Below are 22398 nucleotides of genomic sequence, written 5' to 3' on the forward strand. Positions count from 1 at the left end.
AGAAGAGTGTCGTCTGCAAATAGCAAAGAAGATATTGGAGGTGTATTCCTGTTGATGAAAATCCCTTTGAACTTGTTGCATCTTGCAGCTTCCTGTAACAAGCAAGAGAGAGCTTTCCTATAGATTACAAAATAAGTACGGAGACAAGCGATCATCTTGCCTCAACCCTCTTTGTAGAATGAGTGAGCCAAATTGGGATTCGTTCAAGATGAAGGAAAAAGAGACTGGAGAAATGCATTTGAAAATTAGAGATATGAATTTATTAGCAAACCCAAGAGCACTCATAACTTTAATTAAAAAGTTCCACTCAACTCTATCAAAAAGCCTCGCTCATATCTAATTTAAGAGACATAAGTCCCTCTGCCCCAATGTTTTGTTTTGATGAAATAATGAAACTCATAGGATACAAGCACATTATGTGTGATTAATCTACCAGGTATAAAAGCAGATTGGGAGTTCAAGATAGAATAGATTGAATCCTATTGACAATGACTTTTGAGGCTAGCTTATAAATCACATTGCAGAGGCTAATGAGTCTAAACTAGGAGATAGTTTTGGGAGTTTTGCATTTTGGAATAAGAACAATATGCCTAAAAGTAACATGATTTCAAAAGACACTACTATTTTAAAAAAGACAAAACAAACTTGGTAACATCATGACTAATGATATGCCAGAATTTTTTGAAAAAAAAAGGACTAAAACCGTCTAGATCTAGGGATTTTTAAGGGTGCATTTCGGATAGGTCTTTAGTTACCTCCTTTGCTGTGAAAGTCTCGAGAAGATGTTCGTTCATCTAAGTAGTGACCTTGGCCTTTATCCACTCAAGAACAACTTGGAGATCCCTCTCAGTTTGGCTGGAGTGTGCAAATAACTTATCAAATTGATCAGTGATGATGTTCTCAATATCCTGAATTTTGTCACACCAACTCCTATCTGGGTGTTTGAGTCCCTTAATAGTATTCGTTTCCCTTCTCTTTCGTGGCATGTGCATGGAAAAAGCCGTGTTACAATCTCTCTATTAATACCAATGGATTTTTGAGCATTGTTTCCGCATTAAGTCTTCCTTGTCCATGATATATCAAGGGTACTTATCAACTCTCCAATTTCGGACTTAATGGAATCAGAGATATATCCTTGTTGCAGTTGATCTATCTTTTTCCAAATCTGATTTATTTCTTTTTTGACATTACCAAATGAAGTTCTACTCCAATTTATCAACCTTATTCTGTAGTTGTCCAAATTTTGGAGTACGTCTCCACCTATTAACTAATCATCCTTGATAACCTGAGCACAATCCTCAATTTTTTGCCACATAGCTTCAAATCGAAAACGGTTCTTTTTCCTTCTTGTAAAGATATATGGATTTCGTTTCCTAACCGAAATCAATATAGGGTGGTGATCCTAAACATGGGAGAAAAGATGACTAACAAAAGACCAAAGGAAGAGAGTGCTCCAAGATTGGTTTGCAATAGCTTTGTCCAAGCGACCTTTCACCGTTCCTAGGGAAGCCATGTTCCAAAGCCAAGTAAACAGGTAGCCTTCAAATCCTAGGCCAAACAGTTCACAGTAATTAAGAGCATCTCGAAAAGATTCAATCTACCATTGAGGACTTTGGCTGCTTTGTAGAATTCATCCTGGTAAAGAATTTTATCGAAATCACCGAAGCAAAGTCATGGGAGACTTGACTGAGCTTTGAGGGTTTTGAATTGGTACCATTCTTCACATCTCAACAATGTATTTGGTTCCCCATACACCCCTGTAAACTGCCATGAGATGTTTCCATCCTCCCTCTATACTTTTGAATCAATATGACGGTGCAAAAAACTTATGATAGAAATGTTTGTGATCTTGCTCCAAAGGAGACCTAAACCGCCACTGGGGCCATGAATCTACTAAAACACCAAAATATTTGAGTAATGTCTTTATTTTTTTCAACCTTTTGCTTGCAGCATTTTGTTTCAATTAGGAATACAATATCGGGAACTTTGGTCTGATCATGTTACAAACTTCACGAACTGTCCGAGGGTTCCCAAGCCCTCAGCAGTTCCAACTTAAAATATTCATTGGGCTCGGCTAGATTGGTTTTGGGAACTAGTCTCAGTTGTTTCATTATTGAGTTCTAAGTCCATTTTCCCTGAAGTAGCAGGAGGCAATCCATCTGCACTTTCATCTTCATTCAGTAGGTTATGCTTTTTCCCTACTGAGATTGTTCTCTCCACATTAAGCACATTAGTAATGTTACTGTACTATTTCCTTTTTCCTGAAACTTTCTGAGACCTTGAGACAAACGTAGAGGAGTGCTGCTTCCTTTGCCTTCTTGTCCATGTTTCATTATTTGGGCCTTCAATCTTTAATAGGACTCGGACTAGAAATTGATTGCCATTTTGAGCTCGAGAGCCTTCAATCAGGAACACTTGATATGTCATTAATGTTGCCGAAGAGTTTATGTCAACAAGCATATCTTGTAGCTGATTTGTGGGAGCCTCGAGAGCAATTTCCTTTCCTTTCCTCTTACTACTAGCATGATTTGAAGTTGAGTCAATTTCCTTAAGGGCTATAACATCTCCTAAAATTTCTCTCTCCCTATGATTAGGGGAAGATTGATTAACTTTTCTTAAGTGAGCAACTGCATTTTGAGTGGTAGTCGTGAAAGACTCAATTTGCTTCTCAATTACTTCGTTCTGGCAATTTGCTGTAGTCATAGGATCTAACTTTTCTTGAAACTTAGTCAAAGTCTTTTCCTTCCGAACATGATCAGAACCATTAATGGCTTTCCTTTCTGCCACCCTAGGTCTTGGTGCCAAATTTATGGAATTGTTAATCTTCATCCAGGACTTGAAGGGAAGGTCTTTCTTGTCATGTCACTTGTTGGATCCAAGAGACGATCTTCACAGTCACGATCACTGTGACCAAAAGGGCCACAGTAAAAGCAATGTTAGGAAGCCTTTCATATTGAAGATATAAAGTAAACTTTTTATCCCCTTGAGAGATCAGCAACATGCGTTTCTAAGGTTGGGTAATATCAATCGATACTCAAATCCACAAATATTTCCCCCCCCATGTAATCCCATCCACATTCAAGTAAACACCAACATAAAATCCTAAGTGATTGACAATGATAGGGCTGTAATTAGAGGTGGCAAAAAAGCCCAAAACCCAACAACCCACCCACCCGCCCATTAATTTTAGAGGATGGGTTAGGTCAATTGGGTTATGGGTTTTATTGGGTTGGGTAAAAACAACCCAACTTATTCATTGGACGGGTTGGATTTTTTATTTGGGTACCTAATATCCAAATTGTTTAAAAGTAATTCAAAATAATAAATACAAGATTTAATACATATATGCCCAACTATTTACATTTGGACATATGTTAATAATTCATTAATTAATTTGTATTCAAAATTCTCATATATATATTTTCAATCATTTTTTAATTTTTATTTAAAATAAAAAAATTGAAATAAAAACTCATGCTTATTTTACTTTTATAACAGTAGTTAAACTTGTTCAACTTCTATAATAATTTATAATGCCTTTTAAAAGTATGTTGTTTTCCTCCTCTTTTTTTTCTTTTTTTTTTGGTGGTAAAAATGTCAATAGTTCATGAATTCTCCTCTCATTTATTTCTTAAAAAGTTTGGGATTTTCCTTAATAATTTTTTGGAAACCAATACTAGTACTTTTTAGAACTGTGGTAATTCTAAAATATTAATATGACCATAGCATCATGTATGATCCTAGATGATTCTAATTAATTAGGTGATGAATTATCTAATTGTATCAAATCAATAAAAAAAATACCTTCTAATATATATTATATGTATATAGATCATGATATTAACTTCGAATCAATATAGTTGGCTATCATTTGTTTAAGTATTTTTTTAAAAAAATTTTGTGGTAAAGGAAAAGTGGCTATGGGAAAGGGAAGGATCTAATGGAGATACAAGGGAACAAGAAGAGGGAGAATCCACTTCGAACCTAGATAACTACACTAGGTAAACAAATTCCGACACAAAATTCTGTTTTCTAACAAGTGTGTGCACAAGTAACTAAACTTAATGGAAGAGGCAATTTCAACAAAATTAATTGAATCAATAGGTAAAGTTGGGACTCAACTTGCAGAATCAACGTCGAATCAAAATTTTTGAGAATATAAGGACTAAAGTACTAACTTATTTTCTATAATTTCAAAATTATTATACAACAAATTATATGTCTCTTACTTACATTTTCGAGTATAATATAATCTAGCATTCAATGATTTATATACATAGAATATTACAATTTACAATAAAACAGATATGAATAGTAAAAGTGTTAATAAGTTATGACAAAAATAAGTTTCAATCAATTAGTAATATTAAAAAAATACAAAGTAAACAATTTTTTTAACTAATCTATTTAAATGTATAATTTATTATCTAAAATTCACAATACAAGCAATATAAAATATTATTCTATTTATGATGTGTTTTCAAGGAACTTAAGAAGTGAGTGTGTGTTTGTGTGTGTGAAAATACATTTATGTATGTGAAAATGTGTTTATATATGTGAAAAAAAAATTTGTGTGTTAAAATGTATGTGAAAAAGTTTATGTATTAAAATGTATTAATTAATTTGTTGGGTCATATTTGGGTCATGGTTTGAGATAACCTAATATGACTCAACCCAAAATCAACCCAATCTAAAGTTGGGCTGGTTGGGTATAACCCATTTAAGTGAAAACCCAATATTAACCCGTCCAAAACTCGTTCAACCCGCCCAATTGCTAGGTATAGCTGTAATCGAGTCGAGTCAAACTCGAGTATCACCATACTCGAGCTCGACTCGACATACAAGAAAGGTGCTCGAGTGAGTAGTATTATTGGAGCTCGAGCTCGAGCTCGAAGCTTGCTCGCAATACTCGAGCTCGACTCGCATGGGCTCGAGTCAATCGAGCCTTATTGAGCTCGACCGAGCTCGAGTTACTAAATTTCATTTTCTTGATAATTTTTGTGCGAAAAAACATTATTGCCCTTTTAAAAATTTTATACGATTTGAAACATTTCGTAAATTCAACAACTCTTTTGGGTATAAGAGTAATTTTATAATAATAATATATTGAATAATTAAAATTAAAAGGCTCGATAAGGCTCGACGAGCCTTCGAGCATCGCTTTTGGATTTTCGAACTCGACTCGTTTAGCTTATCGAGCCGCTCGAGCTCGACTCGAACTCGGGTTGACCGAGTTCGACTCAAGCTTTTGACCGGGCTACTCATGAGTAGCTTGATTACATCCCTAGACAATGATTTTTGTTGTATCAATGGTCATCATATCTAAAGGAACATTGAAAACCTGGATCCAAAAATCACAGTGGGAAAAAGGAATCTTCCTAGGAGAGACATCACCTTCATATTCTGTGAGAACCAAAAGCTTTTGATCAAAGGACAATGGACATCCTTGTAATACATGAGCTTTATCTATTGGGTGGAAAAAACGGAATAGAGGGATGTTATCATCAATGAGGGTGTAAGAAATCCCATGCGGAGGGTTCCATATCCCTTTCAAAGTGTTTATCACGGCTTCCACATTGATAGGCTTCGTGGAGAGGACTTTCCCTAGAGGGCAAAAGGAGCCACTATGTTGGACAGCAGCGTTGGTTGTTAGGGGGATTACTAGCCTGTTGGATTCATTCTCACGAACTATCAAGTTGGCATAGAGCTTTTCTAGATCTTCAGCCATCACCAAGGAGTTTCCAACTGAACAAGTGCCAAAAGAGGTCAAAGTCACTGCTGAGAGGGTGAACAGCATCCAAGACAAACACTGCAAAAGAAAAGAGCAGTTAATAGAGAATGAGGCAATGAAAAAAATGATACTATAAAGTAAAGAGGAGGAAAGTTGTGTGGGAGTAGAAGGTTTTGGGTGGATTATATTAGAAACAATGAAACCTTCACTGGATTTTGACTAAAAGGAGTCTAGCAAAACCCTAGGAAAGATGGTGACTTACATAAGCAGCAGATACGCCCACAGAGACAACTCTCATAGGAGTAATATCTACTTTAGCTACTAGGAATATTATTCAAGTAACTTTAAGATCCCTGATTTTTCCCCTTATCTTTTAATCAGATCACCTTTTAAATAGTAATCAAGATTCTCATATCTTTATGCCAAATTTGCACCTTGCTAAATAATTTTATTTCGAATTTTGTGTTGCTTTCCCAATTTATTGGTTTCTAAAATTAATTTTTTAACGTAAACTATATTCTCATAATATGGAATTATGTCGAAATGGACTTTTGCAATGGTTGAAAAAAAAAATTAGTTGTTTGCTAAGTTCTAAATTGTTAAATATGTTAAAACAAATAAGCAAGAGACAATTTTGTCATGGGAAACTTAATGTGATTTTGGCACATTAAGAAATTAATGATAGGAGATAAAGTATGTTTAAGGGGGTAAGGTTTTACTCAAGCCCATCTTTCGCGGGGCAACGTGTAATTAGCCTATGATACATTTTGTATCGATGACAATATAGGAAAAATCTCAAGAATTTTTTCCATTCAGGATGACATTTATGTTAGTTTTTCTCATACAACTAAAAGTTTGTTAGAGGTAGGGATAAAAAGTAGATAATTGAAGAATTTAGTTAGAGAAAAATATAGTTTTGGTCTCAATCTCTAGTCCATATACCAAATTAGTTCCTAATATTTTGACTAAAATAAATTTGATTCTCCGTGTTTCTGATTTTATGCAAATTAAGGATAATTGACAAAAATTTAACAATCATGATTGTCAAAATCAATTTATCGTTAGTCAACAATTTTGAGTATGGGTTTTTTTGTCTCCATTGTTTGGCTTTCAAATCGTTATAGTTTCTTATGTTTCATATTAGGAATTCTAATTAAGCTTTCATTTTCTTTATTTCATTTATTTATGTCACTAGTGTCTCATATCTTTCTTCTTTTTTGCATATATAATTAGTCTAAGAGTGGGTACACTATAAGTGTTTTTATTATTTTGCATTATGAGTAATTAACTAATAATGAATTCTATCATTTTTCACTTACATTGGTTACTAAGCATTCAAAATATCTATTTAAAATATGAGCAAATACACTACTATATATTTAAATTATGTTGATAATCTAATAAATTTTTCTTTCTTTTTCCTTTTTGTTTTTAAATAGGAATTTTTTCTTTCTTTTTCCTTTTTGCGTTTAAATAGGCTATCAATTAAATTAGGTATTTTATAAAATTATTTTAATTCTTCAATACTATCAATTTATGTGAACATTACAAATAATTGATTTAAAACTATATCATTGCAACATTAGGTTTTTATAACAAGGAAAAAAAGAAAAATTTTATTAAAAAAACTCTAAAAGCACTTTGTATTAGTACTTGTCTTAACTAGTTATTATACTTTTGGGCAGGTAACTAGCTATTATAATGACAATTTTTAACTACAACTATTTGAAATTTATGTCCACAAGTATTTCAAGAATTTAGGCTCCGTTTGGATTAGCTGTTTTTGAGGGTGTTTTTCAAAAAATTTACGGTTTATTTTTTGAAGAACAGTAAATGTTGTTTGGAAGCTATCGTTCAAAAATAGATTGTTTTTAAAAAACAAACATGTTTGGATTCACTGTTTTTGAAAAAACAGCAGTTAAATTTTTCAACAATAATTATCCTTTCTACAATACTTAATGCCGTTTGTAGTGGTACAATTAAACGTAAACAAGATACATAGGTTTCATAAGACTACGTGCCAGATATAATATGTCCGTGGAAACATTAATTATTACAAAGGCATTGACAATCCTTCTTATAGTTAGAAAAGCCCCACGAGGGAGAGATCACCATGTTCTACTGATATTGGTGATAGTACATGTGATTGGCTATTGCTCTCCTATCTTCATTCTAGCCAGCAATTCCTTGTGCCGATATATCCAGTGGTTGTGCTCCGGCCATTTGGTTGCCCTGGTCTAAATTATCTACTAATGCTGCATCAGCTTCTTCTTCAACAAAATATACGTCATTGGGAACATAATTGCGCATGAAGTTGTGCAAGGCACAACAATCAAGGATAATGTTATTTTGTGTTGCCATCAAATAGTTCTGCATGGGCCCCTTAAGTATCGAAAATCGCTTTTTCAAGATACCAAACGTGCGTTCTATAATGTTTCTTAACGATGCATGGCGTCTGTTGAAAAGTGCTTTTGCTGCCCGCTCTTGTGGGGTTCCCCGTGCACCCCTAAAGGGAGTCATAAATCCTGGCATATTTGTGTATGCCGCGTCTACCACATAATACTTACCTGCATATCATGTAGTTATAGTTAAGTCCATTATGGCAACTCAAATTTAAACAATAAGAAAACTCAGTTAGGCAAGGCATTATTTGATTTAATTTTCACGCACCTGCTGGTGGCATTGGAAAGGCACAATTAGGATCAAGTAAAACATCTCGTAAGATCCTAGAATCATGGGCATTACCCTTCCACCCTACTTTGACATAAGTGAATCTCATATTATGGTCACACACGGCTAGAATATTTTATAATAAGCCGCCATATCTATTCCGGTAACGATCCCTGTCTTCGGCTCTACACCAAGGTGAAACGTGTGTTCCATCAATAGCTCCAACGCAATCCTAATCACAAAGGCCAGCGTTACATATTGAATAGGTTTTCATAAAATACTAACTTCACATTAAATCCCTAACCTTAAACCATGGCCAGAACAGCGCACTGTTCTGTATTCTTGGATGAATTACGTGATAATCTATCGGCCTGACCAAGTTGCGTCCCAATCGAACGAGAGATCGAAGGCAGCGTTGTGGATGGCGGTTCACTGTCTCGGAAGAATGTTGGAATCTCTCGGCTAGCACCCTATGTCGCTCATTATAACTCAAGCACAGAAGGCAAATGGTGATAGACTCATGAATTCCTACCCGTTGTGTAGGGTGCGGCTCCCAATAGCCCCGCTCAAGCAACAAGTCACATAACTACTGGAAAAGGGAGCTTCCATTCGAAGGTTATCGAATATTCTATCTCGATGGCCATTTATTAGCTCTAGAACCCATTGAGCACCCGACTGTGAACCATCTCGGATTCGTCACCGCTGCAAAGGGTTTAGGTATGAGTCGAATAAGGCCAATCCAACAAGTACAAACATGGTGAAGGTCAAAATGAGCTCCTCCTCGTCCGATTCGTCAGAAGTTTCCCCACCATGTGCATAATGATCATACTCCATTTCAAGTATTATTGGTGCAGCTTCGTCAAAGGTGAATCTGCAAGGTTTATGGCAGTAGTAATGATCAAAATCAAGATCAATAGGCTCCTAATTAATCATAAATGACTTAAAAATAGCTATACACCTGCAATAGTGAATACTCGAAATTATATGCGATTTACAAAGGCAAGTCATTAATTTCCTTTTCAAGACACCAACGAACAAGCCAGTGTTAGTAGCAAATAGTATCCTTCAATGCACATGGAGTTAGAATGATGCTTTAATGTACAGTTTAGCAATATCCTAAAATACTAGAGCAATCACCCAATTGGCCACAAACATTGTGAATAAAATAAAAAACTCATTGTTAACTTATCGTGGCCACAAAGCATCCTAAATTTAAATACTAGCCAACAAAGTCATGGCTACAAAGTCATCCTGAATTTAAATACTCAACATTAAGAATTGTAAAATACTCAACAAAGTCATGGCCACAAAGCATCCAGAATTTAAATAAACAAATGACAATCGAAGAAAAAAAAACTCAAATGTTCCGATAGCAAATGCTATAACTAACTGTCTCAAGTATAAACAAACAAAGGCAACAAGTCAAGCTTCAAAGAAGTGCTCCCAATGCACAAACGACTTTAACGGGGGTGGGGGAGGGGGCTCCTGAGTGCCATGGTCAGGCAGGAAACAGCCTTTTAACTTCATAAAGGTAATGCGGTCAGCGTCTGATCTAGCTAAATTCCAAATAGCCAACTCTTGAGAGTCCTTCAATATTTCAACAGCGGCCATTTTGGCTACATAGGCCACGTTCGCTAATCCCCGAAATTATTCCATGGCAATTTCATAGTCCGATTTCTTCGAGAGATAGCGGCCAGAACGACGCTTGGTCAGAGAGCTGGCTAACACACTCATGCCGCTGCTCTTCTTTCGACTAACCAGCGACTCAATAGTGTCAAGAGCCCTGAGGTATCTACCAGTTACTGAACCAGAGGTGATGGACATTGGACTACCGCTTGAGCAATCACCCGACTTCCGCTTTCCTTTACCCTTCTTCCCTTTCTCTTCATTCACCCCAACTACCTCAATATCAGCATCCTCGGCCGCATAGTCTAACCTTCCCTTTCCCCGTGCACATCGTGCAGCAGTCTCCATGTCTTGCTTCTCGGCTGAAGTACGCGGGTTGTTCTCCAAGCCAGAGCTGAAGTCTCCCGTTGCGCCTTGATTGACAAATACCTCCTCAAGTAAATGATAGACTGAGCAGTCATTTTGAAATTTTACAAATTTTGGGTTCACCTAGTAAAAAAAACACAGCCAAAAGGGAGTTAACAAAACCAGCACATATAAGGAGTAAAAACACAGTCATGGTAGATATAAAAACTCAATTATTGAATAGTTATACCTGCTCTATCTCGGCCCACTTGTTATCGTCCATAAGCCAGGTAAACTTCTGGCTATCCCAACCCAATTCCGTTCCCAACCTTTTGAAGGCAATGTACAGTTTGGTTAGTTCTCGCAAAGCATAGTATTTGGCTCTTATACTACCAAAGGTGAAGGAGGTGCCGTATTGGCCGTTCAACCGCCATTGGATTTCGGGAACCACATAGCTAGAAATGTTATTGTCCCTAATTTCAGTAGCTCTATGCATGTTCACAAGGTGGTGGGCAAAATCAATTTCATGCTGCTTAGAGAAATGCAAACGCTCCCCACCTCCTCGCCTTTGTTTTCTCATCTTAATTAACCCATAAACAAATCCAGAAACAAACAAAGAAATAAAGTGATAGGAATGATTATTCAAGATACAGAGATGACATAACAATAACCAAACTGGAAGAGGAGCAAGAATTACCTTGTAGTAGTTAGAAATGCACTGCCTTAAATCGTTTTCCCCCCAAGCTGAGTTGGATGAATGAGTATACAAGATGCTTTTATGCTTCAATGCTGTGTTGACATAGGAATAAAATTACTGACCAATAAACAAGGCAGTGAACAAAGGGGAACCAAGCAAATATACCTTTGGCAGCACGGCGGGTAATAGGCGGGGGTATGTAGCCTTAGAAAGCAGCAACTATACAAGTCAGACTACCTTGTTTTTTAGCACCGAACAGCAATATGAAGTTAGACAGTAGACATCAAGTATTTTCGAGGCCAAAGAAAAAAATTTACAAGTCTTAAATAGCATCAGGCAATTCATTGCAGAAAAAACACAGAATTAGGCAAGAATAATATGACAACATGAGTTCAATCCGCAATTAAACAAGGCAAGACACAGAGAGGACAGTGCACAATATGGAAAAGCACTAAGCAAAAGCTGCTCTACACTAATTTCCATTGAGATCAGCAATATGACAGATAAAAACTTATTCCACCACAGACTGCTTTTTCTCATATCAGCTTTCACATGAAAAGCTTCACAGTAAGCACACTTGAAAGTGGACGGTGTCTAGGAAGTTAGTGTGCTAAGGAGGGGAGGATATGCAGCAAATTACTTCCTCTGACCTTCCCAACTACATAAAAACTTCCACTTTAATATTCTCAAAAGCTTCACTCTAAGTCATGGCAGCAGCATAGGCTACACTTGTTTATTTTGGCTTATAGAATTTAAGCTTTCCTAAAGCAGCTAGCATGGTTTAGATGTGAACATATAATTTCACCAACAGTATCCCCCAAGAGAAAAATGGTAGACAAGCATTTAGCTACTTCAAGTTAGACTACAAATCATACTCCAAAAATAAAAAATTAGCATACTAAAGTAAGAACTACTCATCCAAAACCCATTTTACACATCTTTTCAACAGGTTTTCAAAACTGTCCAAACGCTCATAACTAAAATAAAACAATGAAGCAAGCAGCAATAAGGTTTCTGGTGGCATTTGAAATCACTGGAATAACCAAAACCTCAAATTCACAATAGCTTTTGGGAAGCAACTTCAATGTCTTTTCAAGAGCCAAGGTTGTGAATATATGCCTTCAATGCACGGCAACAGATTAATGCTTTCTACTAAACTCTATCCAATAATTAACATATCAAACTATCCCACACTTTGTTGTAATATTTTCCTAGATCTTCTTACCAAAAAAAACTTAAGTATAAAAAATTATTTCAGCACTCAAAATAATTGGTTCATTTTTACTTACATAACAAAAATAATGTGCCCCTCTTATTTCCGCAGTATAAGCAAACACTTAAATGGTTACAATTATTTTTTTTCCCTTTTATCCAACCAAATAAATCCAGGAAAATATGTTCGCATTCATTAAATCCTCAGACAAAAATACTTCTGACATGCAACCATAAAAAGGTTTTCAAAATATAAAGCAAGCAATTTTCTACCAAAGCATTCCAAAATTCTTCGAAAATAGCAAAAATCTCCGCAAATGAAGTCCATTCTTGAATGAAATCGAACCTCGTCTAGAAACCAGATCGCAAGTGTATCACATATATTTGTGATTTGGCCACATCAATTAGACATTTTTAACCAAAACACAAAAAACCCACTCATTATTCTAGACTTGGATAAGCTAAGAAGCATTTCAAAGCAGGGAAAAGAAAACATACCTTTTTCAACCTGCAGAGCGAAGAGGGAGTCGGAGTTCCTTGATGCCAGACGAAGTCTCGCAACGAGTCTCTGCTTGGATTGTCTGAAAACGTGAGAGAAGCGGCGGAAAAGCAAACTCAGTTAGTGTGGATGCTTTAGAGGAGCATTTCCAGAAGCAAAGATTTAGTTCGACTTTGGTTTGCAGCGGCGTTCACACTGAATTGCATTTGAGAAAGTGGTTTAGGGTTGAGTGGTCAAAGAATAGCCGAATACAACACAATTGGGGCTTTTTTCACAAAAATGAGGTAGGTTTGTGTTTGTTTAACTGTACACTTAATTGTTATTGGGTCACAACATTTGTGTCATTGAAAGACAAAAACAGTTTTTTGAAATAATTCCAAATCCAAACGGAGCCTTGTAATAGTAATTAGAATAAAGTTGTGTGTGAGAATTAGAATTCTCATCTTTTTCCACAAATTTTTATTTTTATGTATTATCTGTGTATACTTACTAAATTGCAAATAATTTAACAAAGAGTTGCACTTTAAGCTCAAGGACAAGGTTGTGCTGATATGAAGTACTCTTAGGTTTCTTTTTATGCAAAGACCACGTTTGTTATATATTTAATTTAATTTACATTTTATTCTTTTTTAACTGTTATTATGATTATTTGAAATCAAAAGGATTATATTGATCAAAATTCCACATATTAGAGACCAAAAATGCAAAATTAGAACTTTTGACTAACGTCAATTCAATTGTGATCATTAGTTATTATGATTTTCTGTTAGTGTTCCAAAATTTGTATGAAATCAAAGACTTTGGCCACCAAATTTCCTTTAGTTGCAACGTTAGGGACCAATTTAGTATATAGACCAAACACTAAGCACCAAAATTATATTTCTTCCTTTTATTCAGTATACTTTGGAATGCATTAGAGCAATATCAGAATATTAGTAAGTTGTATTTATTCATGCTAGGAGGAAATGCCCGTGCGCATAGGAGTTTAGTGCCTATGATTAAAGATGGTTAATAGTTATTATTTAGTGTTTTATAGTATAAGAATTGAAGTATGATAAATTTATTATGTGATGTTAAATAGAAAATTCTTAAGTTACATACTAAGTCAAAAAAAATATAATATGTAATGAAACATAATTATAAGATACGATCAACTACTTTGCATCCAACCTAGTAAAATAAAATACTTATTTATATCTGCTCATGCACTTTAGGGATATTAAAATCTGCTATTGAGTTTGAATTTTATCTTGATACGAGGGCAATCCATCGCATTATCTTGTCATATAAGTGAGATTTGAATAATTAGCATGCTTGAAGAAATCATTGCTAATGGAATTTTGGTTCTTGCAGGCCAAGTTCTTGCATTTATATTGATTCTAAAGACATATCATTACGAGACCTTCACATAGACCAATCAATCAATTATAATTTATTGTATGATTTAGGAGATATAGCAAAGCATCTACTTCTTGATAGGGGATTATAATCACGAAATATTAGTTTTTGAGCTAATTGCAAAGATATACAATAACTAACCTTCTAATTTAGAGGAATAATTATCTCAAAAAGGTACTAAGGCATCTTAATCTACTCAATTCAAGAAAACAATTAAAAGTAATGAAATATATACTTTAGATTTACAACCAAATAGTTTAAAGTAGATAGTTAAACCTTTTGGCAAATAAAATGAAGTGAAAAAATTGCCCAAATAAAATCACTAGTAAAGTAACAAACGATTTAAAAACTACCATAACTAATAGTTAAAATAGCAAAAAGAAGTAGATGCAGTTTGTAAGTGGGAAAAGTTATGGTGATAAACTTACCTTAAACCACAAATAACAATTAACAAATGTGATCTCCTCCCTATCAAACCTACCTAACATGGACAATTAAATTAAAACACTAAAAAATTATTGCACATTCAACCTATAAGATTATAGATTTCTTACAACCAAAAAGTAGATTGGTTAAAGAAAAAACATACCTATTAAGAAAGTTGCTACAAAATGGGGAAGATGAGTAGCTAATGTAGTAATATCCGAATTAATAGGTTGCATAATTGCGGTGAATCAAAATTACAGGTAAATGAAAGGAATTTGAATAAATGGGGGTTATTATGGTTACGGCCAAAAAAGCCAAAATTCTCCACTAATTGGCATCAATGGTGTATCTTAACATTTATATATAACAAGTTTGCAAAGAACCAATGAGAAAGGTTTCAGGAAATTAAGAGACTTGAATGTTAATATAATTAAATGATTAGAAGGGTTTTTATTTAATTTCACTAAAACACAAGTTGAATTCAATTGTACCCAATGCTGAATCGAACATCAAACATTGTCGCATGTCAAACTTGCCCCTAACTTTAAATGTTTGAAAGAACAAATTACAACAAAACTAAATTAATTATAATGACTTGTACTCAATGCTCCAATTACGTTACAAACACTGGTACATTCCTAACATAACCCCACACTTACTGTTGAAATTCAAGAATCATTTTTGCCCTGAACTCATTCTGATATAGTGAAGAAAACATGTACATGTTTTTTAAGTAGTAATGGGCTTCTTTAACGTAAGAAAGGATTTAGTTTCCCGCCCAACCCTTTCTTTTTTGATCATTTTCGCTTTCCGAACCAGCTGTCTGAGTTGACCTCTCTCTCTCTCTCTCCCCGTTTGTTGCAAACATTTAGTGCCTAAGAAAGAGAGGCAGAGCGTTAAATGAGAGGCAAACGCAAAACTCTTGCTAGGGGATGACGTGGCTAAACATTTATCGCAGAGTCTATCTGTTGGGTCATAGACCAGATACAGCCAAGTATTTGCCAGGAGCAACGCAAAACCCTCCCTCCCCCTCCCCTGAATATTACAACGTTAAACCCCTTTTCTCCAGTCCTCCCTAAAGTGCCTATGAAGGTGACGAAAGAGAACATAACGCATGCTCGGATTTTGATTTTGTTGTTGATTCTCAGATGTAGTATTAATACCATTATTTAATTAGTAGTAATGGTATATACTATATACAGGGCGGAGAGGACAAGGCTAAACTCACCAAAATAGGAGCAAGACCGGTGGCCGGTGGCAAATATCGGTGGCGGACCAAGGAGGACTGTCTCCGACGACAACGAGACTCCTGAGTCCGGTGAAGGTGTAGTTAGTTGTGAAGTGGAAAAACGCTAGCGGTAATTGGAGCATTGATCTTATTTCTACGAGAAATAGTAGTATCAAGACAACCGGAGTCGCAGATAATGCAGCGGCACTTTGCGAGGCGGCTGTCTGTTTCTCCGGCGGAGCTCTCTTATTCCGCTAGAGGTTTTCTTTTTCTTCTCTCCTCTTTCCTATTTCTTTTCTCCATTTTATTGGTAATTGTTTCTCATTGCCAATCGGCTTTTTTTATTTCGTTTTTCAATTTCATTTATAGAAGCTTCTCTGGCTATTTAATTTTGTTTTTCCTGTGTTATGAATATTTTTTCCCTAAATTTGGCTGGGAATTGCTGTGTATGAAATTAGGTCTTCGTCAAAATTATTTCTCTTTTTTGGTAAAATTTTTCCATAATTTTTTTTTGATTTATTGGTTAGGAATGTTTTTTCTTATGATCAATTTTGAAATGCACTCTCCATTGTAGGCTATTTAAGATCTGTTTGGAATTCTGACAATCATATTGTACTTCGGTGCAACATAGCTTTTGCTGAGACATCAAATCTTGTGGGTGGATCGAAACTCCAATGGCGCAGAAGCTCCTTTGCGGTCTCTGCTGCTTCAGACTCTTCATCAGAAGCTAGGAAGGGTCGGAAAAGGGTCTCAAAGGATGAAAGGAGATCTATGGTGGAATCGTTTGTACACAGGTAATAATCATTCACAACTATGTATCTATTTGATTGACTTTCAGCTTAAATGTGTTGGCATTATTTCTGGTTGAAACTTTGGTTACCACTTTTGAATACATGTTCATCCATAGTTGGATATGCTATGCAGTATTCTTGTGCATAACATGAAAGCTAGAGCCGATGAAAATAGCTTGTATATGAATGCTGAGTCTGTTATGTTCGATGATCATATACAAACATAAAGTTGAATATCTTGGGGTTAGTTTAAGAATAGATTCTTCACTTGTGGATGCCATGCCTTTTGTCTTTTATTGAAGACCAAATATGGTACAAATTATAGTGGCCTAGGTTTTGGCCTATTGCAGATACAAGTTTTAAGAGTTAATTAAATGAAATGCTTTGCAATGCATTATACTTATGGCCCCAAAGTTAAATTTGTGAGTCCAACTAGGAATTGATTTCCAAGAGAAAATTAGAATTAGCCCAGTTTTGACCCAAAGCCAGTGCTGTGAAATTAGACCATTTTGAAGTTAGATTTCATTATTTTGTTTCCTGGTGATTATATTATATTATTATTGCTATTGTTATTATTTTAATGTGTTTTTGACTTAGGCCAGTTAAGTTTTATGAAAAAATTAAATTAGATCTTGAACCAAATGTAGCCTAAACCATTTAATGAACATCCCTACTGTGAATAAATATTTGTAAAGAGTGAAATGGAAGCAGTTGAATAGATATGGAACCGGCAGTACTTAGTTATAACCTAGCTAGCAATTATTAACTTCTGTAGGGTGGGATCTTCTTTTTGAAACTGATGCAAATACCAAAGGAGAACCAGACTGTGTAACCTAATTGTGCACAAGGCACCTGCAAATGAAGGATTAGTATATCTGAAAAAAAATGGAATAGATTTGATTTTTGCTTTTTGATCCAGCTTCCAGACCAAAAGGTATTATCTATGTTTGGAGAAACTACAGTAGCTCATAAAGTTGCTGAAATGAAGACAAACGTAAAATAGCGAAAAACAGATGAAGCATAAGTAATACTTTGTGAGTTTGGAGCTGGTCTTTGCCCTCTCATGTGGAGATTTTAGAAGGCGCACCTGTGAGCCTTCACTGGGCCTCTACTGGTGGTTGTGGAGATTCAATTATGTGGATGACATGATGAATTGAAGGCATCAGTATGAAATACAGTTTTTGAGATGGTTTTTGGATGTTGGAGGGCCTATCTTGTCATTTACTGCTATAATTGGTGATTACCATATCCCTCTTATGCTTTCTGGCTGAGGCGTGATTTCCAAGTGGGTCATGATGTATGCCAAAATGTTCCAAAGCATTTTTCCTTTTCTTTTTTTCCTGAGTTGGAGTTTGTTCAGAAAAGGGGAGAGAATATTCGTCCTTTGGGACGCAGCCACTCTGTGAATCATTGGAATCAATCAGGAGATTTGTTGATGGTTCTTGGGGGTCACTAGTACCGATCTAAAGGATGCTGTGTTTATGGTCGGAATCTGTCTGCTGTGCAATCTGCTGTTGAATAATAAAAATGTGGAAGAAGATGCCTTTTCTAGTCCTTTTGGATGGTTTTGTTACGTCCAATTTACCATGGCCTCCTCCACTATTACATAGTGGCTTGTGGGGTGATCATTTCCTTTTCTATTTAATTGAAAAAGAAGGGGGCCAACTTTTCCGTGACTCCCCCCTTTTTGGGTTGCCCTTACATTGCATGTTCCCCTTGAATGAGAACAAGAACTCTCTCACGTCCGTAGAATATTCCTCTTGTTTTTGCCAATAGAACATTTTAGATGTACCCAACTTGTTCTCACAACAGTGTCAGTGCCACCACGGTGGCTGTAAGGCACGCATTCCTTTTTTTGTGTTTTGTGTTTGGGGGGGGGGGGGGGGGGAGACCAATGTCTATGTCAATTTCACACGAGTGGCAATGCAGCGGTGGTTGTGGGGAAATGTTTTTGTAGCTTATAGAGGGTTGGTACAATTTTTACATGCCATACCTTATTTTGTTAATCTAGAGCATCCTCTTTGTGCCCTGAAATTAATCTTTACCAAAAAGATATGCTTACATTGTACGCTAGATTTATGGGCTGCTATGACAATTTGATCTCTAATGATGTTTCATTTTTTTTAGACAAATTTTCTGAAGTTTGGGCTGAGGAATTCTGAATTGTTACATAGAAGTCCCTTTCAGTGTTTATATTTACAAACTTTTTTTACCCATTGAAATTGAAGCAGAAGTGTGTATCATTATTGCAGGTATAGAGTCCTGAACTTGGGGAAGTTTCCAACTGTTTCAGAAGCTCAAAGAGAAGTTGGTGGATCATACTACACTGTGAGAATGCTGGTACAAGAGTTGCAATATAAATCTCAAATGCCTGCTATAAACACGAAGGAATCTGAAATCGAAGCAGAAACCAAGAGAAAGGTTGAACTATCAATCATTATTGGAGATGTTTTGCGCAACCAAATTGCAACTGAAGAAGATACTATTGCTTACACTCAGGAAATTGTTAAAACACCATTGCGAGATAGTGAATCCACAAAAGGTGAATTAGAGATTTCAGATTATCTTATCAAGGTGAGTGAAGCCCCAATAAGAAAAAAAACAGCTGGGGAAAGTGAATTGACAGAAACTACAGTACCATCAGTTGCGCAGACATCATCAGACATTGAAGCTCTTAAGAATGAATCTCCACCACTAAGAACTTCTTGGGAAAAACAAGCAGTTCACAAAAATGACTCGTTACCTGAGAGTGATGAGCATCCAAAACAAGATTCATCACCTTCAGTTTCAGAAGAGGAGATTTCTTTCAGTAAAACTGGAACATCTTCGGCAAGGGTAAGTATTGAATCAATTTTCAACCTTACAGTTCACAAAGGAATTTGAGATGAAATAAAGAAAATTAACGTCCCTTTCATTTGATAATTAAAGAGGTCATTAATGAAGAAAAGCACATTTCTTGGCGTATATCATCTCAGCTTGTGCATGTCTGCGAAATTTTAATTTCCCATTTCTCTATTGCCAAAAGTGAAGATTGGAATGAGTCAATCGACAATCAAATTTGTGCATCTCAATTACTTACCAGTTGCTGTCAGTCAAGGGAACTTGCTGAACTTTTGTGCACTATTTGTTGAGAGGACATATAATTTTTATGGTGCTATTAGAGATATTACTCATGCAGACTGGGATTTTAATTACATCTGCATTTATGGTGTGAGAATATGTCTATGTCAGAGTGATAAATCTGAAGCACTTTCCGACGGAAGTGATTCGCGTAATGAAGAACCAGAATGTGATGTCATCAAATTTAAAGATAATCAGCTGGAGCAATCACCTGAACCAGAGAAGCTTACAAGGTAAGATGTTTATAATATTCTTGTTCTGCGTCCTTCTTGATACAAATTGCTGGGCACTATGTTGTTGGACTTTGCATTCTGAAGCTTTTTATGCATAATGATTTCATCCCTTAGAAAACATAAAAGGAAAATCATGATAACATTTGCCTTATTGGTAGCATACATCATCTTATATTGCTGCCTGCACAATCCTTGCTTCCTGTAAACTTTCCATCATGAATATGGCTAGGGTTCACAGAACAAATCTCCTGTGGGATTGTTTCTTTGCCCCGATCTTTAGATTTTGCAGACTTTCACATTCGGGTAGCCTGTAAGTCTATTTTTTCCCAACCTAAAATAAGCCAATGTTCAACCTTCTGAGCTAGACATGGTTGACGTATAGTGATTATTGTCATGGCTAATGTTTTATTTCTTTCATTTTTCCTCTTAATGATTTCATTTGCTTTTCTTTGCATCTAATATAATTCATGGATTTTATTTTTGAGGCTTTCAACAGTAGTTGATACAGTTAGAGCCAGGTTGCCTGTAGTTGCTTCTGCCTGGCAATGGGTATCCTCATAGTTACCTGGTAGAAGAGAATGTGCAAATTTGGTTTATAAGACTTACAGAATAGTAAGAGTGAGATTCTGAAAAGGGCCTTTTCCATGGCCTTAATTTTGCGGTTCCTTTAACCAAGTGGTTGTTGCCAAAGAACAACAGTATCTGCATTGACTTGTATTTTAATCACTGATAACACAAATACATAAAACTCTTAATTTGTGTTGACTTGTCTTGAACACACACTAGATATTCCAGTAGACTGTCTGCTGCAGTTGTCCCAGCATGTCTGTCTTTCTCAGTTTAACTTAGTCTTGATGATAAAGTAACACAGATAAATTACTACAGGCCCCTGCTATGTTCTGATGCCTTATGTGCTGATTAGTTGGATTATATGAGATGATAGTTTCAGTTTTTAGCAACTTGTGATCATGACTCTCTCTTACCCTCGTGCATGTTTGTGTGTGCATGTCTCCATCATTTAGTGCCTAGACAAGGAGGCTTGTTTCATACTTTCTTTTACCACGTAACTCCAAAATCCACCTCATTCTGGAATTTTTATGCTAATTGCTTTTATAAGTTCAGATGATACCATGGAAGTTAATAAGCAGATACTTTTTATGGCTTCTACAAAACATTGTGATACAATTTTGCCAATGAATTGCTATAGAGGCTTGAAGTTACCATGTATTGGAAGCAAACTTGGATGATTGATGATTGTAGATTGATTGTTTTGTAGTTTGCTTTAGTAAGAGAAGATGAACATGAATTCTACTGAACAGATTTCTTAGTGTAAGTCAACTTGTCTATTGTGATACGTAACTTTATGTTGGAAACTAGCACGCATCAAAACTCAGCTGCTTCAACCTACTGATGGATATTTATTTCATGCGGTTTGGCTGCTACAGCGACTCATTATTTCCTCTTATTTTTAGCGTCTTATTAATGTGATCATTTGTTATCCAGGGACCTGTCCAAAGAGCAGACAGATGATGCAGATTCACCGATCGAATCTTTTACATGGAAAAGCCTCAAGTCTCTGGCTGATGGCTTTCTAAATATGTGGAGAAAATTGTAATTTTGTGTGTGAAAAGTGATTGAGCGGAGTTGCATGTTTTGGATTGACTCTGATGTTTCGTACATCATGTACAGAAAGACATCTTTCTTTCCTTTTTTTACGCCTCCCTGTACTTAGGTTTCGACTTCTGACATAATGTTACCACTGAATGTAAGCTGCTTGTTGGAAAAGAATGAGATGGTTTGCAGCTAATTTTTGACGGTCAAAAACATTTGTAGTGGTGGCAAAGGCAATATTTGAATTTTCTGCCTCCTTTTTATGTCAACTTTCAAACCGCCTTGTTCATGGCAAGTTTTCTAGAAAAAAAAATCTCCAAAATCATAGTAGTGGACTGAAAAAAAAGTGCATCTGGTGAATAGGTCTCTCCCGCTTGATATCTGAAGGAACGGATCGATGTCGGAATTTTATTTACGCAAATTGATTTCCATTGAATGTGCATTGCAGTCGTTGAAAGCTCCTGAATAACAGCAAATACTATGACTTTGATTTGATTTGATTTTTATGACGCTTTTGTCTTCTACCCTTATTTTGCTGGTTGAAGGCTTGAAGCGGAGGCAGTATAGGCTTGCAAACCTGGGTACTGACGCAACTTTCGACCATGTCTCAAGATGGTACGCTATCGATCTCCCATGAATTTATGACTCTCAAGTCCCCTCATAACACAATGCACTTTTTAAATTTCTGACCTATAAATATCAGAAGCATGAAAGCGTAACATACCCGCCCATTGCTATCCGAAATGCTCTCAGGTAATAGAGCTAGAGGGTCTATGCTAATTAGGCATCTAGCCAGAATCTATTACACCTG

At 35.8% G+C, this 22398-nt stretch overlaps 2 protein-coding genes across 9 annotated transcripts; one reads left to right on the forward strand and one right to left on the reverse strand.

Moving 5' to 3' along the window:
• Positions 1-9650: 9650 nt before the first annotated feature.
• On the reverse strand, positions 9651-13136 carry LOC113741339 (uncharacterized). Of its 7 annotated transcripts, none has more exons than XM_072047750.1 (5): positions 12780-13136; positions 11235-11302; positions 11070-11161; positions 10623-10952; positions 9651-10516 (listed from the first exon to the last, which is right to left on the reverse strand). In XM_072047750.1, the coding sequence occupies exons 4-5, from the start codon at positions 10950-10952 to the stop codon at positions 10049-10051; spliced, it is 798 nt and encodes a 265-aa protein (XP_071903851.1). In that variant the 5' UTR covers positions 11070-11161; positions 11235-11302; positions 12780-13136; the 3' UTR covers positions 9651-10048. The 7 variants fall into 7 exon arrangements, with proteins under 7 accessions (XP_071903851.1, XP_071903850.1, XP_071903854.1 ...); XM_072047749.1 differs by having other exon boundaries at positions 11235-11306; XM_072047753.1 differs by having other exon boundaries at positions 10623-10701; positions 12780-13130.
• A 2271-nt stretch (positions 13137-15407) lies between these two features.
• On the forward strand, positions 15408-21783 carry LOC113741728 (uncharacterized). Of its 2 annotated transcripts, XM_027269329.2 has the most exons (6): positions 15408-15696; positions 15807-16092; positions 16407-16626; positions 18876-19458; positions 19855-19976; positions 21480-21783. In XM_027269329.2, exons 2-6 carry the CDS (start codon positions 16029-16031, stop codon positions 21589-21591), a joined length of 1101 nt encoding a protein of 366 aa, XP_027125130.1. In that variant the 5' UTR covers positions 15408-15696; positions 15807-16028; the 3' UTR covers positions 21592-21783. The 2 variants fall into 2 exon arrangements, with proteins under 2 accessions (XP_027125130.1, XP_027125131.1); XM_027269330.2 differs by having other exon boundaries at positions 15410-16092; positions 16464-16626.
• Positions 21784-22398: the final 615 nt, after the last annotated feature.

This window comes from Coffea arabica, chromosome 4e (assembly GCF_036785885.1).
Source record: "Coffea arabica cultivar ET-39 chromosome 4e, Coffea Arabica ET-39 HiFi, whole genome shotgun sequence".
In the NCBI taxonomy this organism is placed as follows: domain Eukaryota; kingdom Viridiplantae; phylum Streptophyta; class Magnoliopsida; order Gentianales; family Rubiaceae; genus Coffea; species Coffea arabica.

Excerpts from the sequence above, each read along its gene's own strand:
- LOC113741728 (XM_027269329.2), top strand. The coding sequence starts at position 16,029 with ATGCAGCGGCACTTTGCGAGGCGGCTGTCTGTTTCTCCGGCGGAGCTC. Across the intron at positions 16,093-16,406 it reads GCTCTCTTATTCCGCTAGAG|GCTATTTAAGATCTGTTTGG; the intron begins GTTTTCTTTTTC and ends TCTCCATTGTAG. Across the intron at positions 16,627-18,875 it reads GTGGAATCGTTTGTACACAG|GTATAGAGTCCTGAACTTGG; the intron begins GTAATAATCATT and ends TCATTATTGCAG.
- LOC113741339 (XM_072047750.1), bottom strand. The coding sequence starts at position 10,952 with ATGAGAAAACAAAGGCGAGGAGGTGGGGAGCGTTTGCATTTCTCTAAG. Across the intron at positions 10,517-10,622 it reads AGTGGGCCGAGATAGAGCAG|GTGAACCCAAAATTTGTAAA; the intron begins GTATAACTATTC and ends TTTTTTTACTAG.